At 42.7% G+C, this 23,008-nt stretch overlaps 1 protein-coding gene across 1 annotated transcript; it reads left to right on the top strand.

Moving 5' to 3' along the window:
• The first annotated feature begins 10,995 nt into the window (after positions 1–10,995).
• Positions 10,996–13,691, top strand: LOC147854585 (putative glycerol-3-phosphate transporter 1). Its single transcript, XM_087331373.1, has 3 exons — positions 10,996–12,253; positions 12,350–12,960; positions 13,134–13,691. Exons 1-2 carry the CDS (start codon positions 11,167–11,169, stop codon positions 12,898–12,900), a joined length of 1,638 nt encoding a protein of 545 aa, XP_087187499.1. The 5' UTR covers positions 10,996–11,166; the 3' UTR covers positions 12,901–12,960; positions 13,134–13,691.
• Positions 13,692–23,008: the final 9,317 nt, after the last annotated feature.

The following is a 23,008-nucleotide window of genomic DNA, read 5'->3' as shown; positions in this document are numbered from 1 at the left end:
TCACTAGGAGCTTCTTAAGAATAAAGAAGAAGCTTAAAAGTCACCACAAGGTGGCTTAAATAGCCTTTACATCATAAGTGTGGCCATTTCACACTAGGCTACAAATTAGCTATTTCTACTCCCCTTTTGTATATCTTATTAGTCGCTTGGTGGCATCCTTTGTTGATGCACTCTTCTTCACGACCAATGTGTTTTGCATTCCAAATGCTTGACAACCTTTCTTGTATTTTGTTTGCTAACTAATGCAAAGTAGTGTTTACTAGAAAAAAACACTTGGCTCTTCTAGTGGATTGAGTGACAATATTTGGTAATTGTGACATCCAACTAATATCCGTGAAGAGGGAACACAAGTGTCTAAATTGAGCTGAATATAATCCATGGAAACCTAGATCTTGTTGCTTTATGGAAAGCACAATTATTGGTCTAACTATTAAGAGACACTTACAATCTAGACTCTTGTAAGTTTGGATATTTTGACATGCTTTTCATCTTATTTGTATATCTTCAAGTCAAGGACAATTAGTACAAACTACAAAGCTTTGGCTCCACAAGAAGTACAATAATGTAGTGGAATTGAAAAGGGTTCACAATGACATTAAAGGAAGGACATTAGTGCATCTGGCCACAAGTTTCAATACAATGAACTGCCCCAACGACACAGTGATATCCAAAACACAGATAGCTACAAATAGAAAACTATACCATATATTGCACTAGACAATTTTGGTAATAGTCTATTGATCACCATAGCTTCTGATGGAACTGGTATGGGATGATCAATTCCAAGCAACTTCATGTTATGAATTCTCAAACAAATCGAATTACTACTAAAGAAGTCAATGTTCAGACAACAGTTATTGGGATGTAGTTGTTTCCATTTGATGTTTGATTTTGTCTAAATTATCTTCTTCAGACTACACATTCGAGGAGTTCAACATGGCATGGATGCTAAACAACTCATGTTGCAACCATGTAGTTGCTGACATGACAAAGCCAGAGACATGATTGAGCATGAATAGCAAAAGTGGTCAAAGCAGAATTAGAAGAACGTTTGAGATTGCTAAATCATGCATGACCACAATCGTGTGCAGTTTCATCCAGAGTTTCCATAGAGATATGGTGCAACATGTCATACATATGTAATGTGTGTGAGAGAGAGTAAGGGCACAGCAAACAGAACCATTGCAAAACCCTGAAAAGAACACTCTACACACGCTTCTCTATCACGAGGAATTTCTCTGAGCACCATGAAATAGCAACCAAGAAACATAAAATAAGAACTTCAAGAAGCTAACCAATGGTGCTACTAGTAAGCATGGGAGTCCGTCCCAAGATGCCCATTGAGAGAAGTAAGGGACAATAAATAAGCATCTTGAAAGACCTGATGCTGTGTCAAACCCACTTCAACATTACACTCTACATTTTTCATAGGAAGGAATATAACACTACACTCTATACATTCATTACTTTGAAAAGAAACATCAGGGAAAACATAATTATCATGGAAACAGAAATACGTGCTTTATGTAGCTAGATTTATCTATCGAGGTAAATTTCTAAAAATGCTTCTAGTTATTAATAGGACCGCCGATAAGTAATACAAGACATTGAGCCTTACTTCTTAGATGGGCAGAACGCTGTATTGTCAGACGGGAACTAATTCGATCGTTAAATCTCCCTCAGCAAGGGAGAGATAAAGTTTGGAGTGTCATCTCATTAGACTTTGACAGATGACCAGAAAGAAAATTAAGAGCGAGAATGTAACTGAGGGAAAAAAAACATCAAAGAAAACTGAATTACAAACATTAACAGTTAAGATGAATATCAGTCATAGAAGCAACCACACAGAAACGAAACCCGAATTTATAATGGACAAGACATAGGAATGAGAACAATAGAAAGAAATGCGAGCCTTGTGAACAGGTACAGAGCAAGTGTCTTTAAAAATAAACAGTTTGATCAACTATGCAAGCCATGCTGTGTAAATCAGACAGAATCTATTCCGTCCCCACGAGATCAGGTAGAATTCGGCTCTCTTCTCTCTCTGGCCTTTCAGAATCAGGTGTCTGTGTGTTGTGAATTAGGGCTTCAGAAGACGTTGATCTTATCCATGATAAATACATAAAGAGGTTGGAGGCCTTTCGAGACATTAGGGCTTAGGTCAAGTTTAGAATCATTTAGGTTATTTACCAAAAATGCCCTCCGCACAAAGAAAAGAACAAGACGCCAAATTGACAATAATAAAAGATAGCTCCGAACCGGCCAAACCAATTGATAAATTTCCGAGTCCTCTTTAGCACTTACAGAAAAATTCTATTGATTCTCCCGGGGCTACTCAATCCAATGCGTATCCCCGGGGAAGAGAATCGGGTTGGCCCTTGCGAACAGCCTCATCTTGCCGAATGAGTGCTACCCCCAGTGGAATTCGAATCCCCGCCGCCTCCGTGAAAGAGAGTTGTCCTAGGCCTCTCTTAAAAACCTCTACTTGACGAATACCACTGAGACTTTTAGTAGGCGACACCTAAACTCAAACTAGGGAAAGTCACTTCAGTAGTTTCTATTCAATCGTATGGAAAGTTGTATTCGATGAGAGTCGTACGTGTAGATTCAACAATATTGTCCCTAAAAAACCAGGTACATGGACCACAATCGAGATCTTTTAGATTTGCAACGTAGAACGAATCCGATATCAATAGCTTCTTTTCACGAATATGGAAATGGAAGAGAGTGAGGGGCGAGAAAAGACGAATTCGGCAAGCAAAGGGTGGGGATAGCATGCAAAGTTTCAGGCGTACATAACGAGAGATATACAAATAAATTTTATCATTGGGTTTGGAGGTCGAATATTACCAATGAAACCAAGAATACATATTACATTTTCACATAATACATGTGAAAATGAGTAGCAAATGTTGCAATCGAGAGTGCACAATATGATTGTGAGAGAAATTCATACAAAGATTAGGTTTAATCGAAGTTGTGTGGAAAGTGTTGAGATATCAAGCTCAACTAGTTTAATCTAGTTAGTCAACACATGTAACTTAGTAGTTACCTAGATCGAATCTAGTTAATGTGTTGACCTTAAGTCTTTAAATAGGACCTTGTACTTAAGTGGGATATTCTAGATCCTCCACTCCTTAGTACATTTAATGTAGGACTTACACATAAGTACCTATGTTCTACCCACACATGTGCACCTTTGCACATGGGTTGTATATATACCTCATTGTGGGTATTTTTGTATGTTGATGACACTTTTCAATATAGTCAATCATCCCCCATTTATCTTCATGTTCATAAGTGTAACTTCCTCTCTCTCTTTCTCTCTCTTCCTCTCACACACTCTCACGTGCATATCATACTAATCTTCCGTTGCTTAACGTAACCATATAATTAATCTCTAATTAACCCTAGTTAATTACCTAATTACTTAACAGAAAGCATAATTGAATGTGATCAAAAGCAAAGAGCATTGTATTGAAGTTTGATGCTCTAAAATCAAGAAAAGTTTATGCATGTATCAAGGTAGAACCAAAATGTAGGTTTACTTCGAACATGAACTCACCTACCCCTCCCTTCACTTTTGAAACCTTTTCTCCTACCCTTTCTTTCTCTTGTTTGTCCTTATTCTCGCTCTACCCCTCCCCCTCTCTTTTTCAATTTTTTTTTCTTCCTCCTACCCCCTCTCCAAAAATCACTTTTGTTTTACCTTCTACCCTTTCTCTCTCCACCTCTCTTAAAATCATTTTTACCCCTCTTTCCTCCATCACGCCCCCCAACTTTTTATAATCACTATAAAATCCTTCCCCCTACTTTTCATAATCACCCTTGAAATCCTTACCTTCACCACTACTCATGTCCCCACTAATTCCCATAAAATGTTCAAACTCTCTCTCTCTCTCTCTCTCTCTCTCTCTCTCTCTCTCTCTCTATGTAACGCTGCTGCCAACGGCTCTTTTTGTTGCCTGTCGTCGTCACCACTGCCGCCATCGTTTGATGTCGTTGCTGCCACCGCTGTCGTCACCATTGCTGCCATCGTTTGACGTTGGTGTTGTCGTTGTCATCGTTTGCCATCACCGTTGTTTGGTTTGTAGTCGTTGTCGTTGTCGACCGCCACTATCACCTACGCTTCTGAAGACGTCGTCGGTTGAGTAAACGAGAGAGTATAAATGTGCTTCTACACTTGTACCTATCACGCAAGGCACTGATGCTCGACTAAGTTTTCTATTATTTTTGTCTTTTCTTTCTTTTATCTTTTGAATTACAACATGACTTCTAGACGAAACCATAAGGAAACACACAAAGAAATTATATGTAAGGAAGAATTTTTAGATGTCCTTAACCGTTTAGTTAAAATAGAAAAATGCGCGAAAGAGATTGAAACTGAAAAACAAAAAGACAAGGAAGAAAAAGAAGTGCTTATTGCTGAAATAGCGAAACTTAAAGTAGACTACACGAACCTTCATAAACAAGTTAAGGACCTTGAGACATCTAGGGAAGATGGTGAAATATCTTCCCTAGAGGATATTAAGGATGAGATCAAAAAGGTTAAGGAAGAGGTTAAACGTGATATGGAATTAGCAAAAACTAGGTGGGTTGATGTAGTAAAACGTAATATTAAAAAGGAACTAAAGGATGAAAATATTGTAAACACTACCCTTGAGGAGGAAAAAATGTGTCAAGCTCGACGCCTAAATATATGAGTTATTGGGCTCAAGGAAGGGGCATCTCTCGACGAAGATGCACAAACATTAGGTAAAATGTTGGGGTATGAAGCCTTACCAATCACTAAAACTTGGAGGGTAGGACATGATACCACTAGGAAAAGAGCTTTGGTCCTTCAGTTTAAGGACTCAGAATCTAGAATCACATTTTTTAAAAAGAGACCAATTCTTCAAGGATTGGGCGGGAACCCTATCTACCTCGATGAAGACCTGACGAAGATGCAAATTGAGCATCGTAAAACTTGTATGTCGCGATTCATACAAGCTCGTAAAGAGGGGCATTGTGCTTTTTACCGAGATGGACGTGTGATAATAAATGATCGCGCCGCCAATTGATGGCGTGTGGCCCATGTGACAGACAATAAACTTAGGATGACTTTATGGAATTGTAACGGTGCACTTTGGACACACCCTGGCCGTCTAGAGGACATTTTGAAGGTATCTGACATACTTTTTTTAGTAGAAACACATTAGAGTCCAAATCGAGGATTGCCATGAGTTGACAGTTTTCGTTGGGAATCTGTCTTTAGACAAACCTCACGTTGACACACTACTAGAGGGTCTGGAGGGGTTGCGATACTATTTCGGAGAGAGATACATAATAGGATAGAAATACTAAAGACAGACCTAGAAGCCCGTTTTATGTGGGTGAAAGTCCTCACTAGCAAGGATCAAGCGATATTTATCGTCGTTTGTTAATTCCCCCTGAAAGGATCCCAGTATAATATGGTTGGAGAGGCGAGTATAGTTGATGAAGGAATGCCACATGGGCCTTCTCCATACGAACCTTTATCGGATGACATAATCTGATATTCTTCTCAAGGGGGAGTCTTCCTTGTAGGAGATTTCAATGTGAGAACCCAATCCTCACAATGCACAATATTTTAGATAGATAGAAACCTAGAAATGGTGAATGCCGACCCTTTAGCCTTAGACATAACACGTACATCAAAGGGTCAAGGTGCGGACGCCACAAGCTTTGGCCATCATTTGCTTGAACTTGGAAGCCGACACCAAATGATCATATATAATGGCTTAGCCAAGTGGTCGGACTCGGAAGAGCTCGCATGTTTTCCACATGGAGGAGGGGAAAGCACAGTTGATTATCTAATAGGACGCCCTGAAGTTACCCACATCGTTAACTCCATCTGGGTGGCCCCATGCCCCATTGGTGCAGACCATAACTTCTTATACTTTGAGCGAAAATGCGACACCTCCCACGCCACCAACTCTAGTCAACCAAACCATCACACCATAATACATTTCACACATGAGCTCACTGACATCTACTCCCAACATGTTCAAGCCCATCTCTCCTCTTTTGATTCTTCCTTGCCTTTAGAGAACCTCACTACAGAACTCGCACACATCCTTCACTCAGCAAAAATTAGTAGCTTCCCATACATGAAACACTCCAATCATAATAGAATAGGGTCTATGCCACAGAAAAAGTGGTATGATGAGGATTGTAGAGAGTTGTATAGACAACTTAAAGTGTCGCGACTTAGTGGTACTATTTCCTCGGTACAGGCTCGCAAAGAGGTGCGCAAGATGATACGTCGTAAAAGATGAACTTGGGAAATATCTCAATATTGGGAACTCTACCATATGCTCATGAGTAGGGACTGCGCCCTTGCATGGAAGAGACTACGGGAACCGCAACCAAAAACACCCATCGAGGATCCCAATATTTGGCACACATATATCGAGAGACTCTACCATGTCCCGAACCAACCACCCATTCCAATGCCTTCCACACCTCGACCTACCATGGAGACACTTTTGACAACCTCTAGGTTGTGAAAAGACACCTCCCTTGATAGGTTATGAGTAAGACACCTCCCTCCATTGAAGGACGGGGAATCGGGCTCCGACTAGTTGACAATGGATTTAAAAATATGTTTATAACTTTTTAGGCGCATGCTTACATTAAGTAGAAAATATGAGAGGGTATGTACGTAGCCATAGTTGCTTTCTAATATTCTGGAACTCGGTTGATGAGTGATTCCCCCATATATATATAAGCCACCTTGTATAGCCTTTCTATACAAATCTTTCCCAACTAATGGGAAAGTAGTTCCTTTTTTGGAAGATAGAAAAAAGGCATTCCCAAGGCAAATATAATAATATTATTCGTGCAGAAACTATAACATGATATTCGTGGATATTCAAAGAAGGCAAATAGAAATCCCTATTTTCTGCTAAAAAAAATAACTACACTCCATCATGCCATTGTTTGAATATAGGTCCAAAAACAACTTATGAGAAGTATGTTACACAACTTTTAAATTTGTAAAATATGTATTCTAAGTATTTTGAAAAAAGTTAGAATACTTGTATAATACTTAGCATACGTGTTCTACGTGTATTGTATGATAGTATTCTACAACAATATTTCGAGGTTTAAAGTGATTTACATGGTGATTCTATGTTGGTTCTCTTACGTTCGAGGGGAACTATTTGTTTCATGTAAAGGATCATCTTGAGATGTGTAAGTTTGATGGATTTACTTTGCAAGGAGGGCCATTTATTGTTGGTGAATATTGATCTTTTATATGATGACACAATGAAAAAAATGGCGAGAAGGACCAATTAAATTCATATCAATTCCAAATGGATTTGTGGTTTCTTAATCAATTGGGAACATATGAAATATGAAGAGGCGTTGAACTGTGTGACTTCATCAAGCAACCAAGAAGACGGTTCATGCGGAAGAAGTGGTTCATTGTGCTTGCTTCATGTGGATTTCTAGGCCTCCACGCGGTGATATACAACGGTAGCAAGTAAGCATGAATCGTGGATCTTTCGCTTGTCCTTGTCTTTGGCCGGATTCATCCAGCCTAGCAGCCGCCCATATAAGAAGAGGAAACTTATCAACGAGAAACTAATAGCTAGTACATGGTCAAGACTCAAAACTATATTAACTAAGACATAATTGTATATACTATTTTAATATTAAGCATAACAAAATAGCTATTTAAAAGTATACTTTAAGAAGGCCTTAGACTAGCTCACTTTCTCCTTTTCTTTCCCTTGCTTTTTCTTCTATTTATCCTTGCTAATCTTTCTTTATTCATCTTCAATTTTCTACGCACTCCCAACCTTATCACATACTCTCTATATGGTTTCAGCAACAATTTATATTTCACTATGGTAACCTCGATGAATTTCAAACTCACAAAATTCTCCATAGACAAATCATGTGCTTTGTAAAAGCATTGATTATATTTGGGTGCCTTCCACTTCTCATTGTCCTTAACATGGCGTCAATTTTTTACTTTCTTAATTCACTTGCAATCAAGTTATTCTAAAATATTGGGTTCTAAAAGCTACGCCAAGAAGTTATTGCACGCAATACCCTTTCCAATCCTTATCTTCTCCAAGAGAGATGTTGGTAATAGTCCTTGGATGTTGAGTGTGAAGAAGATTTATATCTATATGAGCCTTAATGACACATTTTTTACCCAGGAAACAATCGATACATTCAATATATACTGCATGAGTGCAATTGATAATTACCCAAAATACAAGGGGTATTAATGTTTGTTAATGTAGTCCTCATACTAGTATTCTTAAATTAAGCCATGCATTAAATTTGAAGGAACTAGAATTGATGTTCTGTTAAATTTATGAAACATTCCCCATGTGATGATTATGTAATAGCCAAAGTAGTTGACGAAGTTTGCATAAAATGGTCATTGAAACTTGTTCTTTGAGGATGATTTATAGCTCGGAGGTTCACATCACATAGAGTATGGAGTTGAAGGTTTTGAAAATAAAACCTCATTGGTCATCTTGTGCTTTGCAAATAGAGTTTGAAAGAAGTATGTAGTGTTAACCACCAAAAGTAAATCAATCATGGATATAAATTCACGTGGCATTAGTTGTGCATTCTTAAGACACAATATGTGTTAAATAAGTTGGGTGCTCAAAGGAGTTAATGTTTGTTGAAAATGCCAAGTGTCAAAACATCGTCACCAAGTTTAGATATATAATAGCGTCTCTATTTTTACGGATTCATTTGGATGGTTACTTGTACAAACATTATCTGAATTTGTCAAATGGACAATGGTGTGCTTACATTCGGACATTATTAATAACCCCCTTTCACTTCATCTTGAGGGTTTCAGTTCATGTCACAAGTTATTACTAATAGCAAAAATCCCTTTGATTTCTCATGTCATCGCTGAAACATCGGCCAACAAGAAAATGCTACATTTGTTGGTGTCACTTTTATCTATTAACCAAAGCTAGACCAAAATGTTTTACATTGGCGAAGTGATGAATTACAGTTTTTTCTATTCACAAAAGCTAGACCAAAATGTCTACACATGTTTGAAATTGGAGCAAGGGTAGCGAGGTCACCTTTGTAATATGTGCTAATTTGTAGCTCCTTATGTATGAAAATACATTCTATTTCTGTTTTGGAGGCAAGCGCGTAGCATCTATGAACGCCTCAAATAAAAAAGTTATGATGAGAAGATTCTACTTTTAGAATGAGATATGTATGCCAAGAAAAGCATATGGGAGAATCATGTGAAGAATATTCCCACGAATCTTCTTTTTTCCAATTATTTTAAGTAATGTTTCCTGGGAGCCACAACATTGCAACTTCTTACCTTCCAACTCTAATACACTTGGGAAACAAACCTTGGTTGGCTGTGGGCACTGGGCATCGCAAGGAGGAGTGAGTGGGTTTTACTTCTAGAAATTCCATTCTTGAGGAGTGAGTGGGTTTTACTTCCATAAATTCCGTTCTTGTTGTCGTTCTCAGATTAAAAAGTACATACACCTTCTTGTTCCTCCATCAAAGAGTGTATGTCTTTAACTTTGCGAGGAGACTGGTTGTTGCATATAGTTTGTTCCTTTTCAAAAACGCATGTTGACCTCACTCTTATTTATGTATTCCCGAAAAAGAACTCGACACCAATTAAATTACTACTTGAACATATTTTGATCTTACCATGCTCAATTCTAATGGTTTATCATTTGAGTATGATGAAGTTGCCATCAAACTAAGTGCTTACTTACTTCTTGGTCCTCATATCTCTTGAATGGTTTATTAATATTCTACACATTCTATCATATCTAAACAAATTTGGAAATTGTTCAAGGTGTAATGCCTTTTCCAATCGAGCGTATTGGATAATTGTGGAGATTAACACAACATATCTTCACAAAAAAGTGACACGCTCAATCATTTCTACCATAAAGAAGAAGATAATGATAAATTATAAGAGATTAAAATAAAAGAAATGAGTGATGGCACATAAAAGGAAGAGCATAAACTTACGAAAGTTGACCTAAAATGAATGGTTGTTCACTGTCATGTGAAGCTGTCAATGTTTTTCCCATGTTACAAAGAAAGACAAGCTATATAAACAAATTTGAATACAACTCGGCAAAAGCTCGTGGACCTTTTTATTTTCAAAGAGATGTGTATAAATATGTATATGATGCCACTTGTTTATTGTCCATACAAACAAAATTGAATTGATCTCCCTTCTCTTTGTCTCTCCCTTCCCCCTTATGAAGAAGACACACATTAAGAAAACTTGTGTAAGTAGGCGCTATGGGTCAAAATTGGCCTCTTTATGGACACTTCGTATAATGTTCAAGTTGTGATTTATTGAAATTGTGGATCTTTAATGGGGTTTAATGCTTATTATCGATAAAATACAATACATTACGAAGCAATCTTTTGTACATATATGCAAAGGTGTTTTCGGAATCTATTTGGAGTGATGATAACATCATGAAGAAGGGAAGAGTGGCTGGCCATCCGACTCGTGAAGTGATGATTCCCACCCAATGGATGAGGTGCAGACAAAGGCAAGCGGCCAACAGCATAGCAAGCGGCCAAAAGCCGTAACAGAGCAAAAGGCAAAAAGCGAAGAGCAAAGGAGGCAAAAAGGCAAAAAAAAAAGCGAAGAACAATAAAAGGAGGCAAAAGGGAAAAACGCTTAAATCAAAATGCAAAATCCAAAAAGTTCATAAAGAAAGAAGGCAAAAGCAAAAAGAAAAAAATGCGAGAAGAGCGAATACAAAAAAGCGAAAAAGCCGAAAGCCGAAAGCAAATGTTTTTGGGCGAAGAAGATGAGGAAAGGAAAAACATGTCCTTCTTCTTGTGGTTTTTAGGATTGGGAAGTCTTTTTTTTTGGGAAACTTCCTCCAAGAAACACAACAATACCAGGCTACTACTCTACTACTACTACTACAATCGAAGAAGAAAGAAGAAGAAGAAGAAAGAAGAAAGAAGAAGAAAGGAAGTTCCATTCTTCTTCTCCTTCACGCAGCGGTATTTTTTAGCATCTCAATTCTCTCCTCTGTTCTGTTCTGTTCTGTTCTGTTCTGTTCGGTGTTGTTGAGAGAGAGGGAGAGGGAGAGAGATAGCCATAGCCATAGCCATAGCCACAGCCATAGGCATCGGCATAATAACAGAATGGGCTGTATATCCTTAAGCCGATCAGCGATCCCACCCGGAATCTCATTCCTAAGGCGGATCACCAGGAAAGAGGCGAGCTTCCATGAGTACCGGACGTCAGTGCTCCTCCTCACCTTCATGGCCTATACCCTCTACCACGCGTCTCGGAAACCCACAAGCATCGTGAAGGACACCCTTCAATCTGATGCTGTTGGGCTTGGGCTCAGCCGTGGTGGTCCTCCTCGTCCTCTGCACCATCATGTCTCCTCGCAGTCGCAGTCGATCATGGACACCGGCACAGGCACAGGGGTAGGCACAGGCACAGGCACAGGCACAGGCACAGGTTGGGCGCCCTTCAACACGGCCTCCGGCACTGCCCTCCTAGGTGAGGTAGATGTTGCCTTCCTGGCTTCTTATGCCATCGGTATGTACTTTGCCGGTCATCTTGGTGACCGCCTCTGCAACCGATGGTTCCTCACTGTCGGCATGATTGGCAGTGGTATCTGCGTCTCCCTCTTCGGCATGGCCTACTGGTGGGACATTCACTGGATTGGCTACTTCTTCATTGTCCAGATCATTGCCGGCTTCTTCCAAGCCACTGGTTGGCCCTCAGTTGTCACAGTGGTGGCACGGTGGTTTGGGAAGCGGAAGCGAGGCCTCATCATGGGGATATGGAATGCGCATACATCTGTAGGCAACATCTTGGGCTCCTTGATTTGTTCGGCCATGCTCTCCTACGGATGGGGATGGGCCTTCCTCATCCCTGGCATAACCATGGCTTTTGGTGGCTTGGTCATCTTCTTCTTCTTGGTGGTGGATCCTGTTATTGTTGGCTTCCCACCTGCACATGAAGCTACTGCCGAAGGATCCAGCAAAGCCAGGGATCACGAGGCTGCAGTCAATCCTGACACAACATGCTATTCAAAATCGGATGACCCGTTGCTTAGTGGCTCCGAAGCTAGCGATTCAGATGGACATAGTGCTGTGAGCTTCCTGAAGGCCTGGGCAATACCAGGTGTGGCACCGTTTGCCTTATGCTTGTTCTTCACCAAGCTTGTTGCATACACATTCCTCTATTGGCTCCCCTACTACATCAGCCATACTGGTACAAAAGGGCTTACTTTGGATTTATTTATGTGGTCGATTTCAACATCTTAGTATTCACTTTGTGTCTAATTAAATTATGGCACGTGTTTTGCAGAGATTGGAGGTAAATATCTCTCTGATTCCACCTCTGGGAACTTGTCCACAGTGTTCGATATTGGTGGTGTGTTTGGAGGCATACTAGCTGGATACATATCAGATAGAATGAGAGCGAGAGCCATAACGGCAGCGAGCTTCATGTATTTCTCCATACCGGCACTATTTGTGTACCATGTGTGCAGCTCGGTTTCGCTATGGCTTAACTTGGTGCTAATGTTTGTGGCTGGGATGTTTGTGAATGGGCCATATGCTCTCATCACAACAGCTGTCTCGGCTGATCTCGGAACACATAAATCTCTCAAAGGTAACTCAAAAGCATTAGCCACTGTAACTGCCATCATAGATGGGACAGGGTCAGTCGGGGCAGCCGTGGGGCCCTTACTCACTGGCTATATTTCGTCCACTGGTTGGGATTCAGTTTTCATCATGCTCATGATGTCAGCTCTCTTTGCGGGGCTCCTACTGACGAAGCTTGTGATTGGCGAAGTGAGAGAACTCATGACACGAGCCAAAGATTCATCTTCCGGATCCTTCACCTCATCGTCGTGATGTGGAATTAGCAAGAGAGTCTAGGATTAAACAAGGAGCAAATAACCCCATGTTAGTCAGGTACTTAATCAAACTCTTTAAATATCACGGTATCTCATTTGTGAGGCGTTGTGTGGAAAACCACCTCTACTTATATGTATATATACATATATTGTTGTTACATTTACAAAGTGTATAGATTTTGCGTTGTGATAGGGCTGTTCTTATTTCATCTAATGTTTGAACCCTTGCAGGCTCTTTCGTTTCTGGATGCTCAATAATGACAATGGTATTATAGTCATGAAGATCAAGGGCACACTATATGAGGGCTATATATGGTGCTGTAATAATGTGGAATAGATTTGTTGGTGATGAAACTAGGGTTTCGATGGTGGTATCTGAAGATATGAGTGCGATGATAAGACATTCGCATAATCGGGAAAGAATCAAATCGGAATAGGTTTTTGTGTGTTATCTTGTTATGAGAATGATATGTTTGATACACACCAAGTGTGTACATCACGAAGTATATGTTCAGTTAGTCTTGAGATTTAGGTGTCTATATGTATCGAATCCTACAAATGAGCATTCATTTTTTTCATGCACTTCATAATATGTATGGAGGCGAAATAATAACCAGAATATGGAATGATATGTGAACAATTCTGTAATGCTGAAAATTCAAGCCATGGGTTCAGTTGATTAGATAGAATGATAAATGAGAGGAAAATGTGTTGTGTGATGAAAATAAACATCTCTCTCATCATTCAGAATCGTAAAGATTGAAAAACCATAATTTCTTATTGCTCTCATTGTCTTCTTGATAGTAGTACAATGTAGGGTTAATGATAGTTGTGTGTTCTAAAAAGTTTATGGCTAGTTGCTAATTTTATTCAATGTGTTTTCGCTATTGTCCTCATTCCTGATATAGTCTAGCCATTACATCAGATGCCATCATGGTTTGTGTGGCTATGGGAATTAGGGCGAGTTAGGAAGTCCATTGATATCTATATAGTAGATGCAATCAATCTACCAAATATGGTATCACCATCTAGGGATGCTACTCCAGATCTAAGCTATACATGAAGATAAGTGTGAGTTTTGCTAAAGTAGGATTTTACAGCCAACAGAATATTATCAGATAATGTCAGCCTTTCCATGATTATGTTGTTCATCACATATGAGTCATTTGCCAAGTTGTATATTTATTATTCGATAATGCAATGCAACATATTCTCATTCTTATTTGTACTTTCAAGGTGCCAAATTAAGTATATAGAAATTGGACCATGCTCATTGTTCACTTGAAAGATGGACAGCCAATGACAGCCAATGGAATTTTAGTTTAAAATTATTAGGGACCCTTTTCCAAAAATGAATGTTTCTTTTCATGTTGAAAACCCGTTATGAAATTGTCAAAATCCTCTCTTTGGTCACTCAAAACTTGATATTGTGTTTGTTTCTCGTTAATTCACTTTCTTTAGTTTTCCTATGTGGTAATTTTTCTCATGTGTAGTAACATGTTAGTTTGGATTTTTACATGTTTGTTTAATTCGAACTTATGATCCAGGACCCCACATGATTCACATCATGTAGGAGAATAAATTTATTTGTGAGATGATGAACCCCTTGGGATCTAGGTGAATATAGTCTCTTTGAACTAAGGATTGAAACTGTGTGGAAACAAGGAATTTACACCTTGATACATTAACATGAAGGAGTTACCTCGCAAGTGGTATGCGAACAAATGTGAAAGCTAGGTGTTGCTGACTTCATGAATAACATCGAGGCCACCTTGTTTTGTTTGGAATTTGGCATTTAGGCCATTACCAATCAAGTAATAAGTACAAAGTCTACAACTTTAATTTGCAAGATGACTAGATGGTGACCAATTGCTACAATATCATATGATCACTTTGCTCTAATTAAGCAAAGGTGTTACAAAAGCCTATTGTGATTAAAGCACCTTCAACAATGATGAAAGGCATTTGTCAATCCTAATATTGAGAAAACTATGCCTTCAATGGCCCCACTAACAATCAGTAATGGTTGGCTCGATTTATTTTGGGAGCTTCAAATACAAAATGTTTCAAACCAAATAGTTCTAGAGATTACAAACTAAAAACCATTTTGAAACTAAAAACTGAACCAAGTCACAAAATTCTTTAAATTCAAATGAAAGCGTTATAGGAATTTCCAAGGTCGAACCAAATAGTTCTAGAGATTACAAACTATTAAGCCGTGATTTCACAGTTTCGTTTTGGTTTCACTCTATACCAAATTATCATAGGCTTGACAAATGTACACTCAATTTTTCAAAGATATATTCTTTTATTAACAAGCACTTTTTTTTTTCCCAAAATGAAGCTACTTTCCCATTAGTTAGGAAGGATTATTACAAAGAGACTGTACAAGGAGGCTTAAACTTAGATCAGGGAATCTCCCTCTGATCAAGTTCAAGAAAATGAGACTAGTTACATCGCCTTTCGGACTGACTACTTAATGTAAGTATCTACAGCTAAAACGGTGCCCTTCAGTGATGACTAGTAGGAGACAACTCTTGGGGTTGACAGCAAAGGGAGGGTGGTAAGTGAGCCGGAAACAACCAACGTGGGGGCTGGTGGTTCCACCTCGGGCCACTTCCTCCGTGTGTCACCATAGGCGTGTTTCGCCATTTCTGCCAAAAGCGCAAACGGGCAGTGCCCACGTCAATGGAATGGTTGCAAACCTCGTCCAATTGCCCTCGTAGGCAGCTAATAAGTGCAAACCATATGTCCATGATCACTTTCTTTGGGGGCCGCACCAGATCCTGGAAGACCTTTAGGCAACACGCTTTCCATACATACCACAGGGTGAAGCCTGCGATCAGCATCCAAATGTCCGAGAACCTAGGGGATGCGGACTGCAAGCCTCTCTCAAATCGAATCTTGGCAATTTTGCCTCTCATGCATACGTAGCACCAACTATCCGCATTGAAGGCATCTGTCCACCTATCAACGGAGTGATCAAGCCATGTCGCAACACTCCACGATGTTGTTCCTTCCACTTCACATGCCGCAAGGAGGCGAGTCACACTAACCCATACCTTTTGAGCGTGACGGCAATCCCTCAGAGTTTCAATAAGTGAATGGCAAAGTGAGCAGCCAAACGGGCCGCCACGTTTACCTAGCCATTTGCCAACAGGAACCACATTATGACCGATTTGCCACCAAAAGAACTTTATCTTTTTCGGCAAGTGGAGAGCGAGAGACCCTTCCCAAAGGTAATGAGCACCTCATCAGGGATGCCCACTCTACGCCAGCCATTGCGTAAGGGGTGTCGAATACACGTGTATAATGGACGTATTCACATTATCCCGTTTTGGCCATTTATGTAATTAGCATAAAGGGCAGTTGCCCTAAGTCGGTCACTATATATAGTGACCTTGTAACCTTTTTGTAAGGTTGGCTTGTTGTATTATTGCTTTGAGAAATAAAGAGTCTTTTGTGTCTCTCTCTCTCTCTCTCTCTCTCTTTCTCTCTCTCTGTGCAACGACCTACAATCTGTCATACGCAGGTACTCAGAAGAATCGAATGCTTCTTGATCTTCCGCAGAGACTGCCTCGTCTCCAACATCTGGTATCAGAGCTTGCACAGTAGTCGGTCCTTCAATCCGCTGTCGGCCGCCTGCACAGCATTCGGTTCTTCACTTCATCACGGCCTGCACAGCATTCGCGTCATTCGAAGAAAGAGAGAAGAAGAACAAAAACGAGGTTTGCACCCCATCGCGTTAGATCCTCTTGCTTGGAGTAAACCATCAGGTTGTACTCTGTTCCTTGTGATCGTAACCGCTCGAGGTGAAATCCCCTTGTGCATCATTGACACGATCGTGATCCATTCGGTTAAACGGCATCCGAAAAGGTCATTAAACGCTGCTCGCTGCTCGTTGTAACCACTCGGTGCAGATCGGTCTTAAGACAACAACCCCAAATTCGTGCTTCATCTGGCTGATCAACATTCGGGAGGATTAGTTGGATCCGTCTCTCTCGTTGCTGCAGTCAACCGAAGCAAAATCGGTTTCAATAATCGGTATTCGGCATATATATATATATACCCGAAGCGAACCGGGCTCACTCCGACTCGGCAACATTCGGGAAGACCAGTCGGTTCTGTCCCTCAAGCTACCGAAGTCAATTCGAGCAAGTTCCGAAGCCGAACCGACTCGGGTTCAAATCCGACTAGAACGATATCGGGTGAGCCAACCGGCTGCACCCCAACAAGGTTCGTAGTCAACTCCGAACCGAGCTTCGTCAACCGAAACCGAATATGATGGCATCAACATCCGGCTCGTCAGAAATGAGTCTCCGAAAGTTCGATGGATCGAACTTCAACTTCTGGAAGGAACAAATGCAGGACTATCTCATAGTCAAGGGGCAAATCGATCCCATCGAAAATGAAGAACCTCCAGAAGGATACAAACCAATTGAGTGGCAGAAGCTGGACAGAATCGTCCGCGCCACGATTCGGATGCACCTATCGGAATCGGTATACTTTACGGTGCAATCGTGTACGACAGCATTCGAATTGTGGAAAACACTGTCGGACACTTACGAAAAGGTCGCCGCAACGAAGATGTTTCTGATCCGGCGCCTCTACAACTTGCGGATGAAAGAATCCGACTCGGTTCAAGCACACCTCAATGAGTACGAAAGCATAAGCTCCCAAATCTCGTCACAGGGGACGGCAATCGAGGATGAACTCAGAGCAATGATACTCATGAGTAGCCTTCCCTCATCATGGGAAACTTTCGTCACAACCGTGTGCAACGCGTCAACCACGGCTGTTAAATACTCCGAAGTCACGAGCGCAATCCTGACCGAAGCAGCTCGGAGAAAGTCTTTCGCCAAAGACTCAACAGAAGACGCTTACATAGTACAAGGTTCGACAAACCGATCGAACATACGAGGAAGAGATTCCTCACGACCGCCGAACAATCAGCGAAGACGGAGCCAGTCACGGGATAACCGAACCTGCAACTATTGCAAGAAACCCGGACACATCAAAGCCGACTGCCGCGCACTCAAGAACAAGAACAACAAGAAGAGTGGCCGGCATGAGGAGATCAATTACGTCAGCTTCTCAGCTGATGTACTACCGGACGAACCGAATATACTATCAATCGAAAATCCAGTCGGATCAGAAGTTCTACTCACGACTGAAGAATCGAGCACATGGCTCTTGGATTCGGGCGCGTCATTTCATGTGACTCCTCATCGGTCCCAATTTCGGCAATATACGATCCGTCACTCCGACTCAGTTCGGGTCGGCAACTCACAACACTGTGACATCATCGGAATCGGCACAGTAGAGCTCAACCTTGCAGGTGGCTCTACACTTGTACTCCACAATGTCCGACATGTACCCGAGCTCTCAAGGCCATTGATCTCAGTCGGACAACTAGATGAAGACGGCATTCGTGCCGGTTTTTCTTCGGGAGGGTGGACACTCCACAGGGGGAACCTCCTGCTTGCTAGAGGACCCAAGATACACTCACTGTATCCGTTACATGTTACGCTCAGAGAGGGTAACCTGTTTTTGGTGGATATTCCTGTGTCATCACTATGGCACCGAAGATTAGGACACCTCAGCAAGGCCGGCATTACGCATCTATCTAGAGCCGGATACATCCCCAAACTCTCCTTCTCCGACCATCAATTTTGCGAGCATTGCCAGTATGGCAAACAAGCAGCCGCATCACACCCGACATCAGCACCAAGAGAAACAAGACCTCTCGATTTGGTCCATTCGGACGTCTGTGGCCCAATGCCGCATCAGTCTCTTGGCGGTGCCTCTTACTTCGTCAGTTTTATTGACGATTCGACTCGAAAGGTGTGGGCTTATCCGATTCGCACCAAAGATCGTGTCTTCTCGATCTTCTCCGATTGGCTCGCTATGGTAGAAAATCAAACCGACCGAAAGCTGAAATGCCTTCGGACCGACAATGGGGGAGAGTTCAAATCCGACGAATTCGTCAAATTCTGCCGACAACGCGGCATCCGACGTGAATTTACGGCACCACACAGTCCGGAGCAAAACGGGATTGCAGAACGAATGAATCGGACAATCCAAGAACGGATAGTTTCCATGCTCCAACACTCCGGACTGTCGGATGGCTTCTGGGCAGAGGCTCTACTCACGGCAGTACACATAATCAATATGTCGCCAAGTAGACCTCTAGGACTTCAAATTCCTCAGGAACTATGGATCGGCAGTAAGCCGAATTACGACAAGCTGAGGATCTTCGGATGCGAGGCGTACGCCCTCATTCCGAAAGATGATCGCCGAAAACTTGCACCTCGGTCCAGGAAATGCATTTTCCTCGGATATGGATCCGACGGCGAAATGGGATACCGACTCTGGGACCCCGAACGCAGACAAATCGTTCGAAGTTCGGACGTTGTGTTCAACGAGTCGGCTATGAATCCATCAGTCGAAAAACCGATCGAAGTCCGAAGGGTAACATTCTCCGATGTGCCGACCCTTCAAGAAGGCCCCGCTCTTAACACACGGTCAGCTTCACGGGTAGCTGAACCTTACACTACCGACTCGGACAACTCCGACTCGGCACAGCAGAACAATCCGCTTTCGGACCATCCGACCTCGATACCCGATGCGACCAGTCCCATCATACCTCGACGATCCGAGAGACTGTCGCAACCTCCGGAGAGGTACTCTCCTGGAATTTTCTTCACCGACGTCTTACGAAGAAGCATCGACTTCTGTCGATTCAGCCACCTGGCATCTGGCGATGGAGTCGGAAATGCACTCCATTCGGGCAAACAAGACTTGGGATCTGGTCGAATTACCTAAGAACCGACGTGCTCTTCCTTGCAAGTGGGTTTATCGACTAAAAGAGACGTCTGACTCTACCACCCCAAAGTACAAGGCCAGATTAGTTGCGAAGGGCTTCCGACAAGAATATGGCGTCGACTTCGACGAGATTTTTTCACCAGTGGTGAAAATGACAACCCTTCGTTTTCTACTCGGCGTAGTGGCAACCGACAACTTGGAGCTGATTCAGCTAGATGTCAAAACAGCCTTCCTCCATGGTGATCTCGAGGAGGAAATTTATATGGAGCAGCCAAAAGGCTTCGTGGCAACCGGCCAAGAACATCTAGTCTGCCGACTCAGGAAGAGTCTATACGGCCTCAAACAGGCACCACGACAATGGTACAAGAAGTTCGACGACTTCATCCAATCGATCGGCTTCTCCAAAAGCGATGAGGACCATTGTCTCTTCACCAATACAGCTCAAGATGGATCACCCATCTTCCTCATCATCTACGTGGACGACATGCTAATTTCTGGACGCCACGCGGGCGAACTTGCCGATCTCGTTCGGCAACTGCGGTTGAAGTTTGCCATGAAGGACCTCGGTCCGGCACGACACATACTCGGCATGAAGATTAGTCGGCATCGCGATAAACGACATCTTTTTTTGTCTCAGACCGACTATATCCGACGTGTCTTAGAACGCTTCAACATGCAATCAGCCAAATCTGCTTCAACCCCGCTCCCAATGAATCTTCGGCTCTCTCAGCGAGACTGCCCGACATCCGGCCCGGAGGGGGAAAATATGAAGTCGGTACCGTATGCACCGGCAGTCGGCTCCCTTATGTACCTGATGGTCGCGACACGGCCTGATATCTCTCATGCCGTAGGAGTCGTCAGCAGATTTATGCACAATCCTGGCCGATCGCATTGGAACGCAGTCAAGCATGTGTTCAGATATCTGGCTGGCACAAAAGAACACGGCATTCTTTTCGGTCCGAACCGAACCTCAGGCGTAGTCGGTTACACCGACTCGGATTTCGCCGGCTGTATAGACAGTCGGAAATCAACAACCGGATACTACTTCAAATTCGGCAATGGAGCAATCTCGTGGAAGTCGAAACTTCAGGAGTGCACAGCAACCTCAACGACCGAAGCAGAATATGTAGCTGCGTCCGACGCAGCAAAAGAAGCTTTGTGGCTCGGTCGGCTGGCGCACACGTTTCGACAAGTCGACCATGACTCGGCTCCAGTTGTCTACAGCGACAGTCAAGGTGCTGTTGCCTTGTCGAAAAATCCGGTTCACCACAACGCCTCCAAACATATCGACGTTCGATATCACTTCGTTCGGGACTGCGTCATTTCAGGGAAAATCGGTCTAGAGAAAATATCCACAACCGACAATGTCGCAGATGGAATGACCAAGTGTCTTTCGGCAGACCGTTTTCGGTCTCTTCGGCATCAGATGGGCGTAACGACAAACCAGTCCGGTTAGAGCCGGACACAGAGCAGGATGGTTCCCGACAACCGACATCAGTTCCTTAATGATCGGCTTCAACTGTTCCGACCCGACCAGTTCGGTCTTCTGCCTTCGGACCCTGCCGACTCGAACAAAGCTGATATGTCCAAGAACCTAAGTCTATACCTGTAATCTTAGATAACCCATGTATACGCCCATTACGGGGGAGTGTCGAATACACGTGTATAATGGACGTATTCACATTATCCCGTTTTGGCCATTTATGTAATTAGCATAAAGGGCAGTTGCCCTAAGTCGGTCACTATATATAGTGACCTTGTAACCTTTTTGTAAGGTTGGCTTGTTGTATTATTGCTTTGAGAAATAAAGAGTCTTTTGTGTCTCTCTCTCTCTCTCTCTCTCTCTTTCTCTCTCTCTGTGCAACGACCTACAATCTGTCATACGCAGGTACTCAGAAGAATCGAATGCTTCTTGATCTTCCGCAGAGACTGCCTCGTCTCCAACAAGGGGCCGTCTAGCTGCAATTGAAAAGTCTGACCCAGTTTAGTGTTGTACTCGAAGAAATGGCGAAATCTGCCATCATGTTTCCACCTGAAATCTCCTGGGTTCCATTCTAGTTCGATGAGGGGACGACAACCATATACCCATAACTTCCAATGGGGTTCCACCTTAGCAACATCCGGGTCTGTCTTCCAAATGTTACCAACATGCGCCACCACGCGGATTGGGTGCCAAGAGCCTCTACTCTGACTCTCCCCAAAAATCCTATCTCTTCCCGATCCGCTCATGCCCTTCAGCGCCTTAACCCTTCCGGCCTCATCAAAGAGACCGAACCAAGCATCTTCTCTCACCTCCCCCATCGGAACCTCATCAACTGCCTCAGCTATCAATCTCCGCATTTTCATGGCTCCCTTGAGGGGAGGAAGTGGGACCCCCTAGGCTCCTCCTAAAGCCATCGTGCGTCTCCAATCATCTAAAGAGTGAAGCCCTATTTGCGCCAGCTTTCCCCATGCTAGGCCCTTAAGCTGGCCTAACATCATGTCGTCACTTGTTCGCACCTGAGGGTTCCAAAATAATGGTTGTCTAGACCACTCGATTAGTGTCTCTGGCGTGTGCTTGACCAAATGATGTCGTATGTGACACCATGCCCGCAAGATGGAGTTCGTGACCCTCTCCTCTGGAAGAAAAGCCATCTTGGGAGGAACTCCGCTCGTACAACACCAATTCAAGGAGTCGGGCCAAGGCCTACCATACTTGGGAGTCCCTGCCTGCAACCTATTGCGAAGTAGAACCTTCCAACACCCCTCACCTGGCAGGAGGCAACGAACCACCATTTTGGCTAGCAATGCTCAGCTCTGCATTAGGGGGTCTATGAGGCCAAGCCCCCCCCTTTGGCCCGCGGTTGTGTTAACCAATGCCATGACACTCTGGCGGCAACCATCGGGTTGTCCTTACTTGACCATATAAAACCCATGATGGTAGCCTTAATCGCGTGCAAGCCTGAAGGGTCCATAATCTAGCACGAGATTGAGTGCCACATGGTGGCGAGCATCACTTGGTTCGCAATAAGAACCCTACCAGTGAAGGATAGTTTAGACCTGCTCCATTGGTTCAACTTCTTGCTTAGTTTGGCTTGCACATGGGACAATTGCGCTCCCTTGGGGATTGCCCTCCCCATCGTAAATCCGAGGTACTTGAATGTCGTCCCATCAGGGACCCATGCAAACTTAGCATGGGGATGCTACCTTGGCTTCTCTTGTTCGTTGAACTAGAGGCCTTGGGTTTTATCCCAATTGATCTTGGCACCAACAACCTGACAAAAGTCTTCAACAAGATGTTC

Source organism: Azolla caroliniana, unplaced genomic scaffold (assembly GCF_043228905.1).
Source record: "Azolla caroliniana isolate FFs.n. ecotype wild unplaced genomic scaffold, voAzoCaro1.0.p SCAF_15, whole genome shotgun sequence".
NCBI lineage: Eukaryota > Viridiplantae > Streptophyta > Polypodiopsida > Salviniales > Salviniaceae > Azolla > Azolla caroliniana.
The sequence above is the reverse complement of the archived record's forward strand: the minus strand, read 5'-3'. Positions and strand labels throughout refer to the sequence as shown.

Bases quoted from the DNA above. Each gene is read 5' to 3' on its own strand.
- LOC147854585 (XM_087331373.1), top strand. From the start codon at position 11,167: ATGGGCTGTATATCCTTAAGCCGATCAGCGATCCCACCCGGAATCTCA. The intron at 12,254-12,349 runs GTACAAAAGGGC...CGTGTTTTGCAG, and splicing joins CTACTACATCAGCCATACTG to AGATTGGAGGTAAATATCTC.